General features: G+C 35.7%; 1 protein-coding gene across 7 annotated transcripts in view; it reads right to left on the bottom strand.

Moving 5' to 3' along the window:
• The window catches only part of Lrp1b (LDL receptor related protein 1B), a 1,777,797-nt gene that overhangs the window by 967,692 nt on the left and 785,662 nt on the right, over window positions 1-24,443 (bottom strand). For all 7 annotated transcript variants that reach the window (XR_009056008.1, XM_057755646.1, XM_057755649.1 and 4 more), the window contains exon 5: window positions 23,122-23,250. Coding sequence is in view for 6 of the 7 variants with exons in the window: in XM_057755646.1 (XP_057611629.1) it covers window positions 23,122-23,250 (129 nt within the window). In the remaining variant the exon portion in view is untranslated. The remainder of the gene's footprint in view (window positions 1-23,121; window positions 23,251-24,443) is intronic.

Here is a 24,443-nt window from a genome sequence, read left to right as displayed (position 1 = left end):
CCTCCCCCCACTCCTCTCCCCTCTCCCCCTCCCCCCTCTCTTCTCTCCCCCCTCTCCAGTCCAAAGAGCAATCAAGGTTCCCTGCCCTGTGGGAAGTCCAAGGTCCTCCCTCCTCCATCCAGGTCTAGGAAGGTGAGCATTCAAACAGACTAGGTTCCCACAAAGCCAGTACGTGCAGTAGGATCAAAACCCAGTGCCATTGTCTTTGGCTTCTCAGCAGCCCTCATTATCCGCCATGTTCAGAGAGTCTGGTTTTATCCCATGCTTTTTCATTCCCAGTCTAGCTGGCCTTGGTGAGCTCCCAATAGATCAGCCCCTCTGTCTCAGTGGGTGGGTGCACCCCTCGCGGTCCTGAGTTCCTTGCTCATGTTCTCCCTCCTTCTGCTCCTCATTTGGACCTTGGGAGCTCAGTCCATTGCTCCAGTGTGGGTCTCTTTTCATTAAAGATGTCCAGTGTCATGAATGCTAAAAATGTTGCTAATTCTTTTTTTAAAGTGATCATTAAAATACCCAAATATTAATGGAATTTTACTTTATTCTTGGGTTAGCTGAAATACAAGAATTTGATGAGAACTAATAATGGAGAAAAAGGACTTATTTTAGAAGAAATAGCTATTAGAAAGGAGTAAATGAATGAGGAACATAACGTTGGAGAGATAATGACGGCAGTCTTTTTAGTTTTCTGAAGGCAACACTCAACTGACTGATGAATTTCACAATGATAGATGGAAGAGTTGACATTAAAGAGAATATTTCAGGATTCAGACAAGGTAATACATGCACCTATTTTCTAGCAATGTGCATATTAATGACTATGAGTTAGATGCTAATATTATCCACATAATGGATATTAGGAAATGAAAATATTCAGATGTTAAGTAACTTATTTAAGGTCATATAGCTAGTGTATTAGAACAGAATTCAAAATCCCATATTATCTTTAGAAATTTATAAAATACCATTAAGGAAATAGAATGACTTACTAAATCTTAGGGTGATGGACAGTTTTAATTTGAGATTCAGTGCGAAGCCAGTGTGAATTACATGTGGGTTATTATGTGATCAAAACTGTGTTTTAGTAAGACAAAGTCAGAAATCGTATGCAGTGTGTGATATTTTATTAGTGCTCTAACAAATTAAGCTTGCCCGAAGATCAGAGGACAGAATTAGTTACTAGTTAATCATAGAGGTCAGGGAGTGGTGGCTCACACATTCAATCCCAGTGCTTGAGATCTGATGTCTTTGATCTTAGTACTTTGGAGGCACACACCCATAATCTCATTACTAGAAAGGTGATAATAAGAATATAATGCGTGTAGAGACAGGAGCTCAACCTCTTTTGTTCTGAGGATTTCATAGAGGTAAGAAGACTCTCTAGTGGCTGGCTCCTTTACTTCTCTGATAGATATTCCATCATTTACACTAATGTCTGACTCTGGAATTTTATTATTAAGACCAATTAGAATTCAAGCTTCATCTGGCATCCAACTTTAGGGCATGATTTCATGAAAAAAACACTTGCTGGTGGATTTGCAGCTACTATATGCAGGAGCTCCCACTGGAATCACCGCCTCTCTACTAGGTTCTCCTCTTTTTTCCTAGCTCTTTGAGTGAGTCTGGGATTTTTGTCACAGCCATTCTGCAGAAAACTCCACAGGTGTCTGGGTTCCAAATGCTACAAGAGTTAGCCTCCTTTGCACATTGCTCTCTGCAGAAGACTCTCCTTGGCTTCTTTTCTCCCAGTGGTTTGTGGGCTTTCCCAGACCACCTTCTTAGGCTGCTGCCAATCTAGGTAGCTTTGGAAACCTGCTTGGGTTTCTACTGGTCCATGCAGCAGCAGTCAACCTCTCCTTTCATTGCTGTCTGAATCATCATTACCAGCAGATATTGTGAGACAATTGAGAATTCTTAAAGAGAGGATTTAGCTAAAAGGGAGAGTTTTCTCACACATTAAAAAAATGAATAGAAAAAGTTGAACAAAGAAGACTAGATTCAGAGTTCTTGTTTTTAAAAGAAAAAAGGAAATATAAATATGATAGGAAAAGGGTAGATTATTGAATCTACTTTTAAACCAGAAAAGCAATTGATAGTCTTAAATATTTTAAATTGATATGGAGTTTTGTTACTGAAACAAATTTAAGGTTATTTTTGTTAGAACATACTGTTTCTAAACTTGTTCAAGGTATTGTACTTATACAGATCATTTAACAATGTAATACAAATTTCTAGTCCTTGGAATTTATTATTACTAACTATTTAGGATAATAAAGAAATGGAGGTTAATGATTAGTCATCTATTACAGTCAATTTTTTTGTCATATTAGGTATGTTTTTAAGGTCAAACAAATTTATTTAAGATAGACAGACCATGTTCACACACTTCAGAGATCTACAGAATTTGTATTCTGTAGATGTCTTAATAACATAGGTTCTTTTTTATGAAAATGAGACATATCTGCTCTTGACAACACCAATATTTCAGAGAAGATGATGAGCATCTATATGGAGTTTACTTTCTTTGTGGAAAAAAGTTAGCTACTGGACAAGAAAGTGCCCTTGTCTTGACTGTTGACAGTATGCTTTCCAAATCTGAGAAGCAGGACACAAGGGATTTAACTGCTGCACTTTGACAGGACAATGTAGGACAGCCCTTCAGAATATTCTGCTTCACAGAAAAGCTATCAGATATTCTAGGCCTATAGAAGATGGATTCCCCAATGTTACAGAGGAACCTAGGTGACTGCCCAGGCATCCAGTTTCTGTCATTTCTAAAATTTTTTGAAAGTCACTTGGCAGTACTTCCTGCTTACTCAGGTAATATTATTTCTTTTTCCAGTCTCTGATTGATTTGAAGACTTTAAAGTTATAGTTATAGTTTTCCTTATTACCACATTCAGAAAAGAAATTTACTAAAGAAATGTAAAGTGTATACAGTTGACAGACATAAATAAAAAGATAGTTTTGGTAATACAAGGTAGAGTAGAAAGTGAATTGAGTAAAACTTTTAATATTCACGAACAAATAGGATAGATAATAAATTTTTTCTTCAAATATGTCAAATGTTTATAGACTAGACATTATTGATATATTTATTGCCTGTATATTAGTTGTAACTTTCTTTTTTATTTTAGACAAAGGGGGGACTGTGATATTGTGATATTTTGTTTGTGTTCTACAAATGAAGCTTTCCAAAAGAACAGAAAGCAGAATAAGCCACTAGTTAATCACAGAATCCAGGCAGTGGTGCCTCACATCTTTGATCCCAGCACTTGGGATCTCGCACTTTTGATTATAGTATTTGGGAGGCACATGCTTTTAATCCCAGCACTAAGAAGGTGGTGACAGAAATATCAGGTATGTGGAGAAAAGACCTCTGGCCCATTCAGTGGGCAGATTCATAGAGACAGAAGCTCAGCCCCTGTGATCTGAGTATTTTGTACCGGTAAGATGTCTCTCTAGTGGCTGGCTCCTTTTCTTCTCTGATCTTTCAGCATTTACCCCAATATCTGTCTCTGGGTTTTTATTATTAAGACCATTTAGAATTCATGTTACAATTCCGCATAACCATGCTTTAGTAGAATGTAAAAAATTAATAAATAAGTATTTATTGAACCTCCAAAATTAATAGTTTCACTTTTACTTTTCAAGTGAAGCACTATAATTCTTGTCAGATGGAAAAGGAAAATATAATTGTCCTTTATACATTTATATGCATGAGGACGGATTGGAAAGCAATTAAGTTAGTGGGATACATGTTCTTGTGTAGACAGCAAGAAGAGATATGTATAGAATCTGCACTATACAAAGCACTCATTATTAGAGATACATATGCTCCCAAAATATCTTCAGAAATTACCAAAATTCCTCCAGAATGCTACTGTTCAAATAAGGGTATAATTACTGAAAAACAAATGCTATTAAAACACAAACAATATTACTAAAAATAACAGCAACATATCTGGGCAGAGGTGGCACACGCTTTTAATCTTATCACTGGAGATGAAGAGACAGGAGAATTTCTGTGAGTTCCTAGCCTGGTTTACAAGAACTTGTTCTAGGACAGACTCCAAAGCAACAGAGAAACCCTGTCTGGAAATAACAAAAACAAAACAAAACAATACAAAAAACCACCACCAACAAAAAATCAACAGTATAATGACTATAATCAACACATATCTTTCAATAATGCATTTAAATATTCTTGACCTCAATTCCCAAATCAAGACTGGTTGAGTGGACCAAGAACCAAAATATGTTGTCTACAAGAAATATATCTTAGCATTAAAGATAGTCACTACCTTAGAATGAAAAGATTAACAAAAGTATTCCAATCAAAGAAGACCAGGAAGTAAGCAGGCAAGACTACCTACATGATATGATACATACATGATTCAAAATATTCTCTCACAAAAATTCTACAGGTAGTTAACAATTTTAGCATGTAGCAGGATACTGTATCAATTTGAAAATAAAATACCTTTTTGGTACAAAATCAGCAAATGCAGAGAAAGAGATCATGGATACTCTCATTCAAAATAGCATCAAGGAATACAAAGCACCTTGGAATAAAACTAATTAAGAAGGTTAAAGATCTTTACAATAAAAACATAAAATTTCTGAAAAAATGAGATAGAGAAGTGCAATAGAAAATCGAAAGACATTGCATGTTTATGGATTGGTAGAATAGTATAAAAAAATGACCATTCTGTCAAATCTATTTACATGGTCAAGATATCACAGTCAACATCTCCATCTCATTGTCCACAGGAAAATAAAGTTCTTAAACTCTCATATGGAATCACAAAAAACTCTTGAGAGCATCCTGAAAAAAAAAAGAACAATGCTAGAAAGACGACCAATTAAGAAGGTTAAAAATCTCTACAATAAAAACTTAAAATTTCAAGTCTAAAGTTATATTACAAAGTTATAATACTTATATAAAATATATTTATATTTTATAGAAATATTGTGTATTATATAATAATTATATATACATATGTATATTACTGTTAGAAAAACTATACATATCATTCCATTGAACAAAATTGAAGACATGGAATAGGAGAAAGGACTTATAGAAAGTGAAATAGTTGATTATATACTTATTTGAGGAGAGAATGGGAAAAACATCAGATGGGCTTTAATTTAGGGAAGGAAGAAAATAATAAAGAATAAGAAGGAGGGAGAAGAGAAAAATAACAATAAGGATGTTGTACTTGCTGATGTTGTGTGTTAACTTGACACAAGCTAGAATCATCAAAGAGGAAGAAGACACACTTGAGAAGATGCCTCCTTGAGATCTATCTGTAAGATATTTTCAGTGATCAGTGCGGGAGGATGCAGTCCATTTGTTGGTCATTCCATCCCTGGGCTGGTGGGCCTGGGTTCTATAAGAAAGCACTCTAAGCAAGTAAGCCATCAGAACTAGCAAATATCACCACCTCTCCATGACCTCTGCATCAGCTCCTGTTTTCAGGAAACTACCCTGTTTGAAATCCTGTCCTGACTTCCTTCTGTTATGAATTACAATGTGTAACTATATGATATGACAACTAAACCCTCTGCACTCCAACTTGCTTTTTGGTGATAGTGTTTCATCACAGCAGTGGAACCCCTAACTAAGACAGGTTCTGGAAAGTCATAAAGAATTGCATTATTATCTATCTAGCTAAAACATCTAAGCTTCATGTAAGTCTGCATATACACACATAGTTTAAATGAAATTTTCCCTACTGAAGGCAAATACCAATACCAGACATGAGATACTCCCATTTTGAGTTGTTATTTAAATTTGATTTAGAGATTCCCAAAACATTGTTAGCTTTTGTTATTGCCTTTAGTTGACTCCTAGAGAAGGAGGGTAAGTCCTGATTGCTGAAGATGTCATAGACTTTGAACACAAGATCAAGAAGATCTAAGTTGGAGCTGATCTGAAAACCTACATCCCATCGTTTAGCTTTTATTTTTACCAGAAGTTGCCATGTAGGTTTCCAAAGGAGTGAAGCAAACAATAGTTCTACCAAGATTTGATTCCTATGAACTACCACAAAGATACAATAGTGGTATACTTACCTTGTCAGAAACCAATAACTCAATAATTAGACTTATGTCTGTTCAGTAAGAGGGAAATTATACCTAGTAATGGAAACCTAGCCAGGTACCCAGGGTTAACGAAGTCAGAGATCTTGAAAGACAAACTAAAACCACCATTTTACTAAACCCACCCAACATAACTTTTTTTTAATGTTTATTTATTTATTATGTATACAATATTCTGTCTGTGTGCATGTCTGCAGGCCAGAAGAGGGCACCATACCTCTTTACTGATGGTTGTGAGCCACCATGTGGTTGCCGGGAATTGAACTCAGGACCTTTGGAAGAGCAGGCAATGCTCTTAACCACTGAGCCATCTCTCCAGCCCCACCCAACATAACTTAACTGTATCCTTAATAACCATATTTTAAATATTGATCCTTAGAGGTCTCACATCAAAGAAACATTTCTTTACAGCAGAGTGAGACCATTCCAGAAAACTGTAACTGATAAAAAATATAAAGAACAAGTGTGATGCCCAGTAAAACAGCTGCAATATAAATCCTGAGCCTAAATTTCAGGGATTGTGGAGGAAGAGGGTATAGAAACGTGCGAGAAAAAAGGGTTCCATACACCAGGGACTCCAATAAACGTCAGAGGAACTGTACCTATGAATTCTCATTAACACTTGCCTTAACAAAATCTGACAAGGACACGTACAGACATGTTAACATGAAAGGTGACCCCAGCCCGTCACAAAATCTGCAAGCAGCTAAGAAATGCTATGCGTAGGAGAAATAGTATTCCCTAGGGAACGACTCCCTCATTGCTTATCCAATACCAAGTGTTTAGTCCTTAATATACAATCCAGTAACATACAAAGTATACCTTTTGTGTTTATATATTTAAGACAAAAAGTAAAAGTTTATCCCTTATCAGAGGAAATTTTCCCATTTCATAGACGGCTCACATAGTTACTTGTCATCTGAAAGCTTTCTTGTCACATAATTGAAAATAAACCAACAAATGTCGAGGATTTTTCTACTTTGGATATTTTAGTGTTTTAAATATATATTCTGTTGAATATTAAATTTAAAATAACAATTTTAATATGAAATGTTGAACCTGGACTATAACCAAGGCAATAGAAAAAGAAATTTTAATTGTTGAAGTCATAGTAAATCTCCATGTCTCACAGTACAATTCATTAAAATTTTAGATAATTAAATGAATATATCCAGAAGCAGGGCCTATAGTAATGTTTCTTTTATTTGAATTGCTGGAGATAACCAATTAATAGCTGCTTTAAAATCTCCCAGATATCTTTCCAGTTATGGTAGGAACTACCTTAATGACATAAGCATAATTTCAAAACTCAGACAGACCTCTTCTTCCATGATTAAAATATGTAACATTTGAGTTTAAGATATAATATATATGTCCTTTTCTGAAAATGCTTGTGTATACCTCCTACTCATAAAAGATTTTCTTTCTTAAATCTGTTCTTATGAAGACCACACCTAATTTGGCTGAAAGGGAAGAAAAATACCACACCAAAATTTGCAAATTTATTTGTTCAACAAACTTTTATTGCACACAGCTAACTACTGTCAAGCCTTAATGTATATTACAGAAATACAAACAATAAATAAAGCTAACATTATTATGTTCCTTTTGCACACATTTTACTTGGTCTGATAATTTGAATGGGGGGTATCTTTCAACATCTACTTCTCAGTCGATGGTCCTGTTATAGAGGACCTGCAATCTTGCTAGAAGAAGTACATGCCTGGGGTGGACTTTAAGCATCCATCGCCTTGCCCTACTTCCACTTTGCTATCTCTGCTTTTTGCTTGCTGTAGAGGACGTGATCTCTGGCCTCTACGCCTGCCTTTTGCCCTTCACACCATATGCCCGATATCAGTTTATCATGGTGGACTCATTCCTCTGGTACCGAATAAAATTGCCTTTCTAAGCTCATGGTATTTTATCACAAAACCGGAAAAGTAGCTAGTAGAGACGTTGGTACCAGAGTAGTGGCTGCTGATGTGAAGAACCTGACTATGGTTTATTTTTGTTTGTTTGAATGTTGGATGACTTTGGAAATTTGGGTTCTAAAAGCAGGTTCAATGGCATAAGCATTGCATAATGGCCCTTTCTAGTAGGAGTCTAGAAGACTATAGTTCTGGGAAAATTGCAGACTGTACAGGCCTGTTCTCAAGAGAGTTCAGAGGGAAGAATGGTCTTTAAAAGCAATGGTGTTAGAAGTCATTCATGTGATAATTCAGCAAAGAAATTGGACGACTTCTGCTCTTATCTGAAGAACTGACCTGAGGCTAGATTTTAAATGGTGAGCTATTTTCTTTGGCAGAAGAAATTTTAAGACAGTATAACAATGACTATGTGGCATGGCTGTTAATAATTTCTCTTTTGGAGGTCTGTAATGAAAACAGCAAGTAGGTCAGAAAGAACTACAAAATGAAGAGTTTGGGTAGAGAAGGAGCACTGTGAGGCTTAATGTTGCAGTCAAAGCATGTGCTGTAACTGGGGCTGTAATTGTTAAGGAGATTAGTATCATTAAGGAGAGGCCTCTTGCTCTGCAGTGGAAAAAAAGGGGAGCAGTGCACTCAGGGCAAGACCGCACTTTGATAGCTTCCAACTTGTAAACAATAGCCTAAGGAATTTTCTGCTTCTTGAAAGCTGCTTATTACAAAAATTACTGTTTATGTGGTTTAAGGGAGCCAGGGACCTGCATTCTGCTTCCGTATTACAGAGAGTCACTGTAGTCAGGCGGTGCATGGCAGGGGCACTCCTGTGCCTGCCAAAGTCCTGAGAAGGCAAGAGATCGGGAAAGACCATGGCATGAAGCTGTGAAATAAAAAGATGTATGTTGTAGAAAGAAAAGCTAGAGTTGCAGAGCTGTCTAAACTCTTTGGTTATGACATCCAACTACAGAATTTGATGATTTACATGCTGTGTTTTCATCTTGATTTGATCTAATATTTCTTCACTACACTATCATTCTTCTTTTCTGGAAAAGAAATGCATATTCTGTGACTTTATTAATTGGAAATATGCTTTTTTATTTTGTAGTAGGATGTCACAATTAAAAGATTTCCTGGATTCTCAAAGGAGACTTTGGGTATAAAACTCCTGACACTGTAAAAGACTATGGATACTATTAAAGTTAGACCAAATATGTTTTGCATTATAACAGGAACAAGAACTTGTGGGGCCTGGGACTAGAATGTTGTGATATGGATGAAAATATTTTCCTTAAGCATGGGTGTTTGAACACTTAGTTCTCTAATGGTAACACATGTTTGGGAGGGTGTGCAACCTTGCTGGGGAGGACATCAGTGTGGAAGAGCTTTGACAACTTAGAGTCTCTCTTCCTCTGCTTCCTGCTTGCTGTTGAGAATGTATGTTCTCAGCTTCTTGCCCCCGTGACTCCTGATTGCTGATATGCGTCTGCTATGAAGAAACTTTTAAAATTCATATTAAGGGAATATTATTTCTTTGGAACTGTAAACACAAATAAGTTCTAGTTTCTCTAAGTTATCTTGATCATGGTATTTTTTCCACAGCAAATGAAAAGTAACTGACACCCTGAATAAGGCAGACAATAAACTAATACTGACTGTAACTTCTTGGCAGTGGTAAATGCTACAACGATATGCAAAACATGAGTGTAAGAAATAAATGAAAAAGATAGAAATAAAGTGCTTGAGAGGAGGAATGGAGTCAGTTGTGAGTTTAATGTTTTAGCCTTAAAAATGAGGTAAAAGAAGGTAACAGTAACAAAGACAGGCAGTCCTGAAAAAACAGAATTGCTATGGAATAGGCTAAAGGGGTCAGTTTTGAATATACAGAATAGAAGCCTTTTGATAATCATCTGTATGAAAATATTGAACATACAATTTCATGTTTTGTTCAGTCAAGATTTGAGCACTTGTGATAAAATCTTAGAAACCTCTGAATTTATGTAATTTTTTAAAAACAGAAAATAGTGCTTCAAAATCTAAGTCAAAGCGTGAGATGATTTAGGAAGTCAAGCAAATAAACAAAACACAGGCAGAGGAAAGAGAAATAATGGCAAGTACTGGAAAAAAAGAATAGGTCAGGAAAGTGACTGGAGGGAAAGTTCCGGGAAGTTTAAATATAATTCCATGAACGTGGTGTCGTGCAAACGAGAGAGTAGTCAAAGCAGGCACTGTCTTATAGCTCAAGGACCAATCAATGATTAATGAAATAGAAACCACTGATAATAAATCATGCAAGTCATAATGATATTGCGTTCTAGGAAAGTAGGTTCAAGAGAGAAAAGAAGTAGAGAATGACTATTCACTTTAGGAGTATATTACTGAAAAAGTGAAATGAACAAGAGTTGGGGGAAATCATGGAACTACAGCAAGGTTTTTTTACTTATCTTTAAAGAACTTAAATTGGAAAGATCTAGGTCAGATTAAAATACTAGTGCATTCATTGGTGTGCCTAAATCCTAATGTGTTTCTCATGTTTGTTTTCATCAGTTTCTGTGTTTCCAGAATAAGATTAAGGTCTTGAATCAAATTTAAATTGATTTTGTATAGGGGAGAGATATATGTTTTTAATTTTACTTTTCTGAAGGTGAATATCCAGTTTTGCTAATACCTTTCATTGAGAAGGCTGTCCTTTTTTCCAGCGCAAGTTTCTTCCCATTGTTGTCAGACACTTGGTGTCATACCTGTCTGGGTTTATCTTCAGACCTTCTGTTTCATTGATCTTTCTCTCCGGATATGTGCCAGTATACTGCTGTCTCTGTGACTGTGGCTCTGTAATTTAGTTGGAGTTCAGGTAATATGCTATTTCTGGTTGTATTCATACGACTTGGAGTTTCTTTGACCATTTATGGTCTGCTGGGCTTCCATACAAATTTTGGGTTTTTTTTCTAGTTCGCTTAAAAAGGTCATTAGAATTGTGATAAGATTGCACTGAATGTTTAGATTACTTTTGGTTATTTAGACATTTTAAAAAATCTTAATTTTGCTAAACAAAGAACATATAAAGTTTTCTGCCATTTTGTTTTCTCAAGTATTTTATAAGTGTCATATACTAGAGCTGCTATAAAGAAAGGACAATATTTACCCACTATTGGTAGAATTATAAAGTAGAGCAGCTACTATGGAAATCAGGGTGGTTGACTGCCTCTCAGATACTAAGAGAGAACACATGGTCCAGTTATAGCACTTCTAAGTAAATTCCCAAAGACCTCCTAATCCTATGAGAGATACTTACGCAAATGTATTTATTACTATTAATTCCACAACAGCAAGAAAATGGAACCAACCTATATACTCAAAAATAATGAATTGCTAATAAAAATGTGGTATGTATATACACAATGGAATCTTACTGAGCCATGAAGAAAATTGTAATGGTGAAATATGCAGGGAAATGGATGGAATTGGAAAATATATTCAGCAGGATGCTAAGTGACAGATGGTAATTAGTAGCTGTCTTAGTCAGGATTTCACTATGACCAAAAAGCAAGTTGGGAAGGGAAGGATATTTTGGCTTACATGTCCATATCACTATTCATTATTAAAGGCAATGAGAACAGGGCAGGAACCTGGAGGCAGGAGCCTCAGCAGAGGTTATACAGGAGTGTTGCTTACTAGCTTGTTCCCCATGGCTTCTTCAGCATGTTTTTTTTTTTTTTCTTATATAACTCAGGAACACCAGCCCATGAGTCACACCAACCACAATGGTCTGTGCCCTCCCACATCAATCAATAATAAATAAAATGCCCTACAAGTCGGCATATAGCCCAATCTTAGACATTTTCTCTATTGAAACAGAGAAATAGAGGCTCCTGTCTCTTCAAGTGACCCTAGCTTGTGTCAAGTTGACACAAAATCAGTCAGTACATTAGCCTGGAAGGCCATTGAGGATGAAACCTGCCTTGGTCGAATTTGAATTGCATTTCCCAATTCTCTGATAACACTAAAAAATAATAATGAACATTATAAATTCCCTCTTATCCCTACTGAGGAAAATAATAGGGTTTGATTTCTACTTCAGTTCCTTGGTAGAGACATGACATTCTGATCTGTTCCAAATAGTGGGACATTGCATATTACCATCTATTTTAAATATTAGTCCAGATGGCCCTGTCATTCACCTAGCCAGGCAACTACTCCACAGGGAATCTGATTCACCTGAATATGTGGTGAGAAGATAATCATTCGTATACTTATCCCCTTAATGAGATAATGTGTTCATCCTGCCAAGAGGCCACTCCATTGATGCAAACATAATTTTTGCCATAGAAGACAGCTCAGTTGGCCAACTTATCAAGTTACTCTGCTCTGTGTAACCTTTCCTTTTCATTCTCTCTATTTCTTTCTTTTCTATTCTTTTTTGAACACATGCCAAAAGCCCAAGCACGTATTTGCCAGCTTCCCCTGTTACCATGCGGCTCTTTGTGGAAATCTCCTTCCAAACATACCAAGTTTCTTAGCGCTCTCTCTTAATTTTTTCCTTTTCTCTCTCACTAAGTTGTTGCTGAGATTTCCTTGCCCCATTGTTTTTATTTCAGTCTCTAATGAAACTATCTTTGAGCTCCCTTCTAAGTCTGCTGTTTATCAATAGGATGCAGGATCCAAAATACTAACCTCAATTTCTCCAGAAACAGTAACTCAAGATGAGAAAGACAAAGAACACATGTTCTCTCTCAAAGGTGAGTCCTGGCCACTACGTGATGCAAATGCATGTCCATGTGGTAGCAGTGTAGGCAAGGATCAGGCGAGTAGGATGAGATCCAGGGCTGGAAGGATGACTGAATGGAGGGCAGTGGACATGAACAGACAATAACATGGAAGGGGTGCTGAAACTGAAAGATTAGGGCAGAAAAGGAGGAGAGCAGGGGTAGCCAGGGATAAGCACAGCAAAGTATATTTGAAAATAACATAAAGAAATCTGAGATTTTGTAAACTAATAAGAGTAATATTAAAAATCAAACAAGAAAATATTAGTGCTTTCACAAATAGGTAGCCACAAATGGTTAATCTCTAAATATTTTAGAGGATGAATGTTGAAGCCTTCACTAAGAGGAAAAATGTCAGCTCATTTTTCCAACAGGAAGAAAGTAAGCTTATGTGTTCAGGGTTCACACAGAGTCTTATCTTAATGGACTTCAGCTGAGAAGGCTCTATTTTAATCACTTGTACTCTCTCAAGGATATGTAAAATAAGAGTGAGGAGGAGAAGGAAGGTGTTACATGGAATTCATTATCTAGAAGAAAGAAAAAGGACAGGTCATTTAAACAATTTCAGTGTTTCACACAGGGCCTACTATTGATGCAATCATAAAGCCTGCAGTTAAGATCAGAGTTTTATACATTACTATTATGGAGACAGATTAAGTACTGTAAGTATTCAATGGTATACAAAACAAGCTTCTAGGTACATTTTTAAAATATATCTTATGTAGCTTAACAGTATACCTTTCTGAATATCAGAAAAGCATTTAAGGACAATTTAGCTAATAGTTTGTCAAGGTTTCTATTTTGGGGAAGGCACCATCAAAATCCACGCAATGTTGGTCCTATTGCGAAGAAGAAAAGCTTCCATGCATTTAGAAATAAAATCAATGCAACAGACTTTCTCCTTTAAAAACTGAAAAGACTGTAAGGCAGCATGACTAGAGAGAATACCAGGATATTAATCATCCCAGCCCAGGATGGCACAGGGAGAGAAGTGCCAAAGGGGTATTCTTTAACTCCTATTATTACTCTAGACTTTTTTTTTCTCAAACTCTGTTGATTGCAATTGATACAAGTTATGCCTTGAAGGTTTTCTAGAGAAAAATTATTGTTCTTATATAAAAAGAAAAAGTTATTCTACTTTTCAAGCTTTAAGATTTTTATCCTCCTGAGGATTTAAGTAATTATATAGTTTTACTATTCTTCAAAAATAAAAAAGTAGATATATACTATGTGCATTTTAGTTTCACTTATTTAACAATTTGTCTTTCCCCTTGATTTTCAATGGTTTTTTAAAAATTAATGCAATGTATTTTGGCTATATCCAGTCCCTTACCCAAACTCCTCCATAAAATATCCCTTTTGTCTACCCACCAAATTCAGTGTGCTGTTTTTCAAGCTCATAATGTACAATTTGCACTGACCTTATACTCCTGTATGTTGTCTGTCTACATATTGGAGAATGGTTATCATAGCACAGACCAAACCCTTAGGGAACACTGCTGTCCCCACTTTCAGAAGCAGTAACTTTCCAGAGACTTCTTCATCTTGGGATACGACTTCATGTTCATTTCCCTTCTCACAACCAACTTTTCAATCTAGCTTAAACTTGTACAGGTTTTCTGCATGCTGCCAAATTGCTATGAGTTCCTACGTACAACTTTACTCTTGTGCCCTGAAACACTGTTTCCTATAGTCATCTACTGCCCTTGTGTCTTAAGTCCTTTCTGCCTTCTTTTCTAAGATGCAGGAACATATGATACAGATAAACAGTTTAATACTGAGCTTTTCACAGTTTCTTATTCTCTATATCTTGGCCAGTTGTGGGTCTCTGTGATAATTTTCATGTTCTGCAAACAGAAGCATTTTTGAGAAGGGTTGAGATAAAAGGATTCTATACATGTAAGACCCTAAATATTTCACCAGAATACCTTATAGCTGATGAATACATTCATCTATGTTGTAGCATGTAAAATTAACACAAAATCAGTAGCCTTCCAATACATCTAATGTACAAATAAAAGACTTTGTGAAAAAGAAATCAAGGAAACTATCATTCACAATGACCTAAAAATTATGCACTATATTAAACATAACCAAGGAAATTAAAGACTTGTACAATAAAAATTTTAATACTCTGAAGAAAGAAATGGAAGAATAACTAGAAAACAGAAAGATATCAGATGCTCATGGATGGGAAGTACTAATATAGCAAAAAGGGTCATTTATCGAAGCAATTTACAGATTCAAGGCAATCCTGTCAAAGTTCAAATATAATTTCTCACAGAAATTGAAATCTAGAATAATAAAACAATTGCCACAAGTGTCACTTTACCTGATTTCAAGTTATATGGTTGAGGCATGGTCATAAAAATAGCGTGGTACGGGTATAAAATCACATTGATACATAGAATAGATAACTCACATATAAGGTCATACATGGACAGTCAGCTGATTTTTTAAATTGTTTATTTCTATTTTGTGTGTGCTTTTGTATACGTATGGGCACCACACAAATGGCAAGGGGGAGAGAAGGGTATCAGGTCCTCGGTAACTGCAATTAGAAGGTTTTTAGTTACCACATGGTTTCTGGGAAACAAAACTGCATTTCCCAGATTTCTGCAAATGCAACAGCTAATCTTAACCGAGAAGCTGGTCTCCAATCTCAAAAAGAAACAAAAACTGTAACAAAAACAAAAACAAATGAATAAAACAAACTAATTGAAGGAAAACAAAGCAAAACAAAAACCCAACTGACTATTGACAAAGAGGCTATCAAAAGACATTGGAGAAAGATACCATCTTCCATAAATATTGCTAGTCAAACTGGATGGCAGCTTGTAGAAGAACAAGACCATATTTTTATCTCTCACTCAGCACAAAACTCTACCCCAAATGGATCAAGTACCTGACAAAGATCTGGTACTCTGAATTTGATCGAGGACAAAATAGAGAATGTGCTTGAACTCATTGGCAGAGGCAACGACTTTCTGAACAGGGATCCAGTAACACAGGCATTTTATATCAACAACTAATAAATGAAGCTTCGGGAAACTGAAAATCTTCTGTACAACCAAGGACACCACCATTCAAGTGAAAAGGCAACCTACATCGTGGGAAGAAATTCTTTACCAGATATAGTCCTGACAGAAAATAATTACTTAAAGTGTACAAAGAATTAAAACGAAAACAGCAAGAACCAAAGCAAAAAAAAATTAATGGGGTATAGAATTAAACAGAGTTCTCAAAAAACAAACAAACCAACAACAACAAAAGCCCAAACAGCTAGGAAGAAATTAAGACTGTTTCATCTTTAGCACAAATAAATTCAAATTAAAACTACTTTGAAATATCATTCTTCCAGTCATAGTCATAATTGCTAGGATCAAAAGAACTAATGAGGGCAAATTATTGCAAGGATGCAGGAAAAGCAGATGATTTATTTGCCGCTGTTATGAGTGTAAACTGGTCTAGTCACTGTGGAAATCAGTGTAACTTTTCCTCAAAACTCTGAAAACAGATCTACCATATGATAGAGTCATATTAAACAATAGGCGTTTACCCAAAGGGTTCTGTATCCTACTATAGAGATACCTGCTAATCCATGTTCCTTCCTACTCTATAAACGATACTTTTCCATTTTCACCATGGTTTTTCATTTCCTAAATGGAAAAAAAAAAAACCTAGATGCCCATCAACTAATGAATAAACAATGAAAATGAGTTACTTTTACATACTAAAGTGTTATCCAGCTGTTGGAAATTTTTCATTTAAAATTGATTGCATTCTCAGGAAAATGAATGGAACTGAAAACCATTTCTTGAGAGTGAGATATTCAAAAAATAGAAAGCTGAAGTTGCGTGCTCTTTTTAATTTATGAATATTAGTTTTGAGTCTTCAGACATGTGTGCTGCCTTTAGAAGATTTACAGAGAACAGGAAATTAGAAAAAGGCCACGAGGGTATTTCTAGTGAAAAGAAATTGATACAATGTTATAAACGGGGATGGGAAATAACAGAATAGGAAATATTTAATGGGGAATGGGAGAGTAGGAAGGAGGAGGAGGAAGAGATAAGGAGACTTATAACCATCTCTAAAGATATCTTGAAAAAGTCATATGGAAGTCTAATATTGTAAAAGTGTCCTGAAATGTATACATGCACACATATTAAAAACAATTTTAAATAATTTGCTCTATAATGAGGCAATAATATCACTACTAGACACCACATGCAAGCAATTAAATTCCCAATGCCAAGAATGGTGTACCTCTTCTGGCATTCTGCTGGAGTTGTTGGAAAGCTACAACCTATGTACCCCAAACATTACTGCTTATTGTCGGTGCTTTTAATCACCCGTATTGCTGAAGATAACACATACTCAATTCAAAGAACATGGAGAAATCAAAAACATACTGATCTGAAAGTACAATTCCTACTAGCTAGCTTTCAGAATGCCAGAAGCTTCTGTACATGTTACTGGAAGGGAAAAGCAATTATCAGGCTTATCCAGCACTCAACACCATAAGTCACAATAATAACTATTCTTTGAAGACATGCCCAGTAGGACAGTGGTGGTACAAATATCATGGGAGGAACAAACTACTTTGATAAGGTTTGTGTAAGACTCCATGAATTGAAACCCAATATAGTGGCCAAAAAGCTGTGCCTTGAAAAGTTCCTAGGTGCTAGGGGTGGACCTACTCAGATTAATATGCTAAATGGGCATAATATTAATCTTATTCCTAATGCCTCATCATTATACCTATAACTAAATCATTTATCTCTCAATCACTGGTCATTTCTATGAGCCTAAATGTTTCAATTTGTATCATTATTCATTAAATTTATCCAATATTTTAAAAAGACACCAGTAGAGAAGGATGTAAGATAGTGAAGTTCTAATTTGAAGATTTAGGTAGTGATTCAATAGCTATTCTACAAAGAAGAAAAAAATATTTAAAGAATATAAAGTTGTGCCTAGCGTGCCATTGACTAAAAAGCAAATTTTATAACTCATATCAGTAGCTTAAGAATGTGTTATTTTGTCATATCAGAAAAATGTCCCAAATAAACTTCAGAAAGAGAGAATTTCAAAAGCTAATGAAGGATATGCTTTTTTTTTGTCATGGATAATACTTTCCTAAACTATGAGTAACTCAAAAATGTGATAACATATAAGCTTCTTTGATTGTGTTATCCCTTATTCATTTTGTAAACTTGTTGCTGGCTATAAATATAGACATGTTAAGAAACTTACTAGCCTATGAAGATGACTATGCCTTCCAGGCAAAAGCAAAATCAGAAAAAGGAAGCCATAAAAATATTTTATATTTGTGCTATTCCACTCTTGAACAGTATATATATATATATATATATATATATATATATATATATATATATATATATATATAAAACTCGAGGGGTGCACCCACACACTGAGGCAATGGGGATGTTCTATCGGGAACTCACCAAGGCCAGCTGGCCGGGGTCTGAAAAAGCACGGGACAAAACCGGACTCGCTGAACATAGCGGACAATGAGGACTACTGAGAACTGAAGAACAATGGCAATGGGTTTTTGATCCTATTGCACGTAATGGCTTTGTGGGAGCCTAGGTAGTTTGGATGCTCACCTTAATAGAACTGGATGGAGGTGGGTGGTCCTTGGACCTCCCACAGGGCAGAGAAACCTGCTTGCTCTTTGGGCTGAGGAGGGAGGAAGACTTGATTGGGGGAGGGGGGGAAATGGGAGGTGGTGGCGGGGAAGAGGCAGAAATCTTTAATAAATAAAAAAAAAAACTATTGTATAATTTGGGAAATGGAAATGACATTGGAAATTTTCATCCCATGGAATGTAATTTGTAAACCTGCAAGTGGGACAGACACCAAATATAACAGAAATAATTCTTTATGATAAATATTTTTTAAGGCTAGGCTATCTGCTCAAGATTTTAGACTTCTGGACCATTCTAGAATTGCCATACGGTAGAGCTTCTGGCAATACAGCCTGGTTGTTTGGAGGAGAGTTAATTTTACTATGACTGTTATTAGCTCACATACAGCCCTCATACCACTTCAGGTTTTCTTGAAAGGGAGACCTTAGTGGTGATGACATGTACAAGGAACCTAAAACAGAGCTGCCCAAACCACTCTGGGGTGGGTATCATCTCCAAATTATACTCACCAAAAACAATACTTCTAACTGGCCAAAAAAAAAAAAAATCTTACTTTCTTTACAGTTACATTCAGGCTTTTGCTTCTCCTTTTCTTTCGCCTCAGCACCTCCTTTATCATCAGCTTAGTTCCCAGAAGTTTCTAAAGAAGATCTGCCACGTGTATAATTTTTTTCTAAGCACTGAGCTATTTTTCTGCTGCTATTTGCTATATGTTTACAATGCCATCTACCTATGTGTGCCACATAAAGAACAACAAAGCAAACTACTGTATTGTGCTAGTCGACTGGGTTGGCTCTTAGCTAAGGACACTTCACATCTCATCTTGTCATTAAATGCCATCACACGTACAGGTCAGCGCAAGGACCCTCACAAAGAGCAAAATTTCCGATCTAACTTTGATCTAGGCCACTGATCTTTCACACGAAGCTGTTCTGAGCTATACAGCATTCTGGGGCATTCGTCTCATAAGGAAGCATTTAATGTGAGGTGAATTTTAAAAAGAAAACATAGAAGGATGCCTTACTAACTGAACTGCAAACATTGGGAGGAAGACAATCCTCTGCTATACAGGAGCCCGCCTGCTGAATAAGAAGAAGCAAAAGCAGCTCTGACTTCCATTCTTCAACTGCAAAGACCTTAGTTCTGCATCGGTACTTAAGAGCATGTTAAGATATTTAAGTGATTTTAATTTAGAACTTGGGAAGCTAAAGTTTTAACTTCATGCTTGCCTTTCTCTTCCCTGTTAGAGCTTTGAAAACAGCAAGAACATGGGTGTGTTGTTGCTCCAGCTCTATTTAGTGATGCACTGAATTGCCTTATACCAATATAAGACTTGAAACCCCTTCTAGTGTCTTCACTTATCCGGGATATTTTTCAACCCTAAATCAGTTAGCAACAAATAAAAGATCCGTGCTTACATTTTCAGCTCTGAAAACATACAGGCAGGTAACATTATACAGACTGAGCAGTTGGTAGTTACATATTTTGGGATACACATACACACACAAAACAAAAACCACAACAACAATTGATGAACAAATAGAACATGAATATGAAAAGATTCAAGATAGGGAATGTGGCAGATATTAGAGAGAGGAAAGATAAGTGGGAAATGATAAAATACTATTATAATCTTGAAAAAACAAACAAAAGCTACGAAAGAATCCTTAAGAAAAGCAATGGGTCCACATCTCTGAAGGTTCTAGCTGCTCCACTCACTAAAAAAGGAATAGTCTCCCACTCTTTTTTTTTTTTTTTCACAGTGATGAACACAAAATCAATTCAGGGTTCTTCATGTTGCCAATGCTCCAGTACAAGCACTAGAATTTCACTGGCTCAAGAGATCTGCTTAGGACATACAATAAACACACCAACAAGCCAAAATTTATCAACAATAAAACTGTCAAGAGCTTGTAAGTTAAACATCTTTCGCCATTACTGGAACTGTTACTATACATTCCAAGTTTGCTTAGACACAGACTAAGATATTTTTATAACAAAGCCAACTTAAATCAATTAACAAGAAGATACATCCAATAAAGAAAAATTTATCATTATTAGAATTCTGTTTACAAAACAAAACATTCAAGTATTCAGCAAGTTTCAGCGGTAGCTATAATGAGTGATTTGAACTTAATATTTGATTAGACAGTTATTAGCTTTTCCTATAAATCCCATTGCAGTCAGAGACTGTACTTCATCTCATTTCCTTTTATTGAGTCTCCTCCTACAGTTCAGGATTACCCCAGTATTCATGCCTGATGTAACTTTACTGAATTTCTTTTACAAAATATTTCTTTTGAGTTAGGTAGTGTAAAGTACCAATTATGATCACAAGCAGATTACCTATGAAGGTTTCCAATTCAGAAATGTTTGATTGAGAGAGTATGAAATGTATGGGGGAACTCCTCAGTTTCACAAATTAAGAACTAAAGCTTCTTGCTTAATATTGTGCCCTTTCCTCTTGACCACAAACCCTACAATAGCCCTCTTTCCATCAATAATGCTTCATAAAGTGGTTCTTAAGGCTTATAAATTTTACTTATGCTTGGGCATATTACTAGAAAGATGAAAAAAACAAGTAACTGAATTAATTTGCTTAAATATTATTGATTGTCAGATTGAAAATCAGACCCGCAGTCTTATTTTGGAGCAAACAGACTGCCATAATGATGATTCATGTTGAAACTTCAGCCCCTTTGTAAGCAGCTTTCAAGACAGTTTGCTATCAGTTCCTATGAAAAGCCCCTGCCCCAAGGATCTTTCTGTAGAATTTTCCTTCCTCCTCAGTCTGGTTTTAGCTAACTTCTCCATAATTAGAGCTTGATAGTTGTATATTTCCTGAATCTCTGGAAAATTTTGCCTATGTATGTATATAGTGATATATTAAGCAAAAATATACGTGTAACCAAAACCAACTATTTCCTCTGGTTCATTTGCTGTAAATGTGACAAAATAAAAACAGACTGATGGTTTTCTTCCTGAATTGTGCAAATGCATGGAATCAAATATTCATGTGACCTTCAAAAGCAGTTGTTCTTTGTTATAGACTTAGGCCCTTGTTATTAGCAACTCATTTTCCTTAAGCTGTAAGCCACAATATCACCATGGCAACTCTTTGTTTTTCGAACTCTGTAGGCAGACATTGCCTTCAAGCTAAGGGCATAGAGGTGATTTGTATATTTCATCATCAATTCGGGAGTCATCACCTTTCCTTGAAACAGTGTGACATTACCGTGCGCCATCTCTCTTTAGTCATATCCTATTACTGTCAGATAAACTCCTTCTGTAGGAAGAGAAGCAGTGTTCTCTTGAGTCAGGTTTATGACATTTCATTCGCCCCGAGTGTCTGAGGCAATATTGTCTGACTCAATAGAAACAGTGGAGAATCAGCTTTCTTCAGGACATCAACATTTTGACTGAGAACTCTTCGTGAAAGGGAAATTGGAAACATAGAACACGGTTTAATGTTTTTAAGGTCTGGATCCCACACCCAAGCAATTATGGTCTTGTATATGAAGTTTCTAATTGAAAGAGACAAATGAAGAATTGAAGAAGCTTCCTTTTATGATTTTAGATGCAAATATTTTTTTTCTAAATAGTTTACATGCTGTATCAAGAAAATGATCAAACAAGTTATGAGGTCTATAAAAGAAACTCAGAACAACAATTTACCAAGTTCCACTCAGTTTAGGTTTGTAAAAGACATACTTCTTCTTATGGAGTGGCCTTTTATTTGTGTTTTAATAAGTAAAACTTGTCTGAAGATCAGAGAGTAAAACAACCCTACTGGTCAACCTTACAGACCAGACAGTGATAACACACACCTTTAAACACAGTAGCTACACTAGTTTGCATAGAAACCAGGCAGTGGATGCAATAAATCCCAGCGATGCCCACCTTTAGTCCCAGCCCTAAAGAGGAATATAAGATGGGAGGAGACAGCTCACAGTTTCATTGTCATTCTGAGATTCCTGGAGGCAGGATCACCATTTTCAGGCTGAGGTCTAGGTAACAGCCAGTGGCTGGCTGTATTGTTTTGCTGACCTTTATGTTGAACCTCAATTTCTTTCTCTGAGTTTTTATTAATTGTGCTTTATTCTTGTAACTCAGTACTTGCTAATAGGGGTAGGAGAGTAATCTCAGTACAGCAGAAGAAAGAAAACAGAATTTCTGAGACAGTCAACTGAAGAGATGGAAGCAAAGACAGGGACAGAGACATAAAATTGGAAAGGTAAATAATAAACTAGATAGTTAGATGCTCATATTCTATTAATTAGATCACATGTTATTCTCAAGATGGGAAGAAGTTATTGCCAAACTTTAAGTAAAAGAGTAAACTGAAGTGGGTTGTAGCCGATCACCCTAGTATATGGAATAGAAACTTCAGGACCAAAGCAGAAGTCCACAGAATCAACCTATATTAGAGAGTCCGGTAAAATGATTGGTAATTAAAATCCACTAATCCACCTATTTTCTAATTAGACATTTCTCCGGTTGAATGGGTTGTCTAAGAGTAACAATTACCAAAAGGATTGCTCTGAGTCTCTAGCATGTATCAGTCTGTTCACAGGAGCGGAAGCTGCCCCACACGACTGCTCCACATTTCAAAAAAAAAGAACTGTAAACAGAGAAAGAGAATCTGGAAGAAGCAAGATTATAACTTACCATGTTTCACCTTGCAAGTTCTGTTGTCTGACTGCATTAGATAGCCTTCCACACAACTGCAAGCATAGGATCCGTATGTATTCACACAGGTCTGGCTGCAAATACCGTACATGCTACATTCATCGTGATCTGAAAGAAACATTAAGGTCATTTCTAAGCAACTTTATATTTGGAGATTTCAATGTTTTCTTGAAGACAATATTTACTTTCAAAGAAACTATTGTTTTAAAAGTTGAACTAATTCTAATAAACAGTTTGAAATAATTTCACTTAAAAGTCAAGTTCATTGCTGTTTTTATATTTATAAAGTAGAAAGATCATATTTAGTATTAGTTACTTGTTATAAAAGGGTAATGACTTTGTGATGGTCATGTTAGCTAGATAAACATGATTGTCTTTATAATGTTGTGAAAAGTACTAAAATATATATTTGTTGAATGATTCCAGTATGTATAGGAGTGGCCTTTTCACTATTTTATCTAAAAATTAATCTGGTAGACTGCTTCTAATCTACTGATTAAATATGATTTTTGAGTCAAACCTTGAAAACAATATTCACTATTTTGAAATGAGAAATTCTCAAACACTTACTGAAACTAAAATTGTTATAATTTTTAAACATTTCATTTTGTTATCATTGTGTATATGTCAGAAGATACAAACATAGTAGTGCCAGTTCTCTTCCATGCTTGTTTTCATGAGCTTCTGGGGTCCAACTCAGGTTCGTTCAACACGTACTTTTATGTGCTAAGGATCAAGCTGGGCTTCCTGAATTTGCTCTTAATTAGATTTGCACAATCATCTATAGTCCTCCATGTACTGTTATTGTTACAATTGATAGCTGCTTTTATCAGAAAAAAAGAGCTTTCTTTCTCCAATAGAGTCTTACTAAGTATAGAATTCACTGGATATAGAAACTACACTTAAGGAAAATTTAAGTGCAGACCCTGTGCCCAATAGTATACGGTCAATACAAAACAAACTCAATGGTATTTTTGGACGTTTTAAAATTTGTTCTACATAAATAAATAAATAAATAAATAAATAAATAAATAAATTGTTCTGTTTTTTTCCTTCCTCACAGATCTCTTTCTTACATAGTATGGTTTCTGATTTAGTTTGAATGGGTTTGTGTGCATGTCTGTATATATTTCTTCTGCATTTTAACTGGTTTTTTCTTTCCCCTGTTGTGTGTTTCTTTGTTTTGTCCATTTTAAAACATTTTGTTCTATGCATATTATTTTCAGATGGCTGCTTGTTTGTAATGAAAAAGAGAAGGAAAAGGAGAGGTTTGGGTGGCTTGGAAAGTATAGAGAATCTTT

Source organism: Chionomys nivalis, chromosome 22 (assembly GCF_950005125.1).
Source record: "Chionomys nivalis chromosome 22, mChiNiv1.1, whole genome shotgun sequence".
Taxonomy (NCBI): Eukaryota; Metazoa; Chordata; class Mammalia; order Rodentia; family Cricetidae; genus Chionomys; species Chionomys nivalis.
The sequence above is the reverse complement of the archived record's forward strand: the minus strand, read 5'-3'. Positions and strand labels throughout refer to the sequence as shown.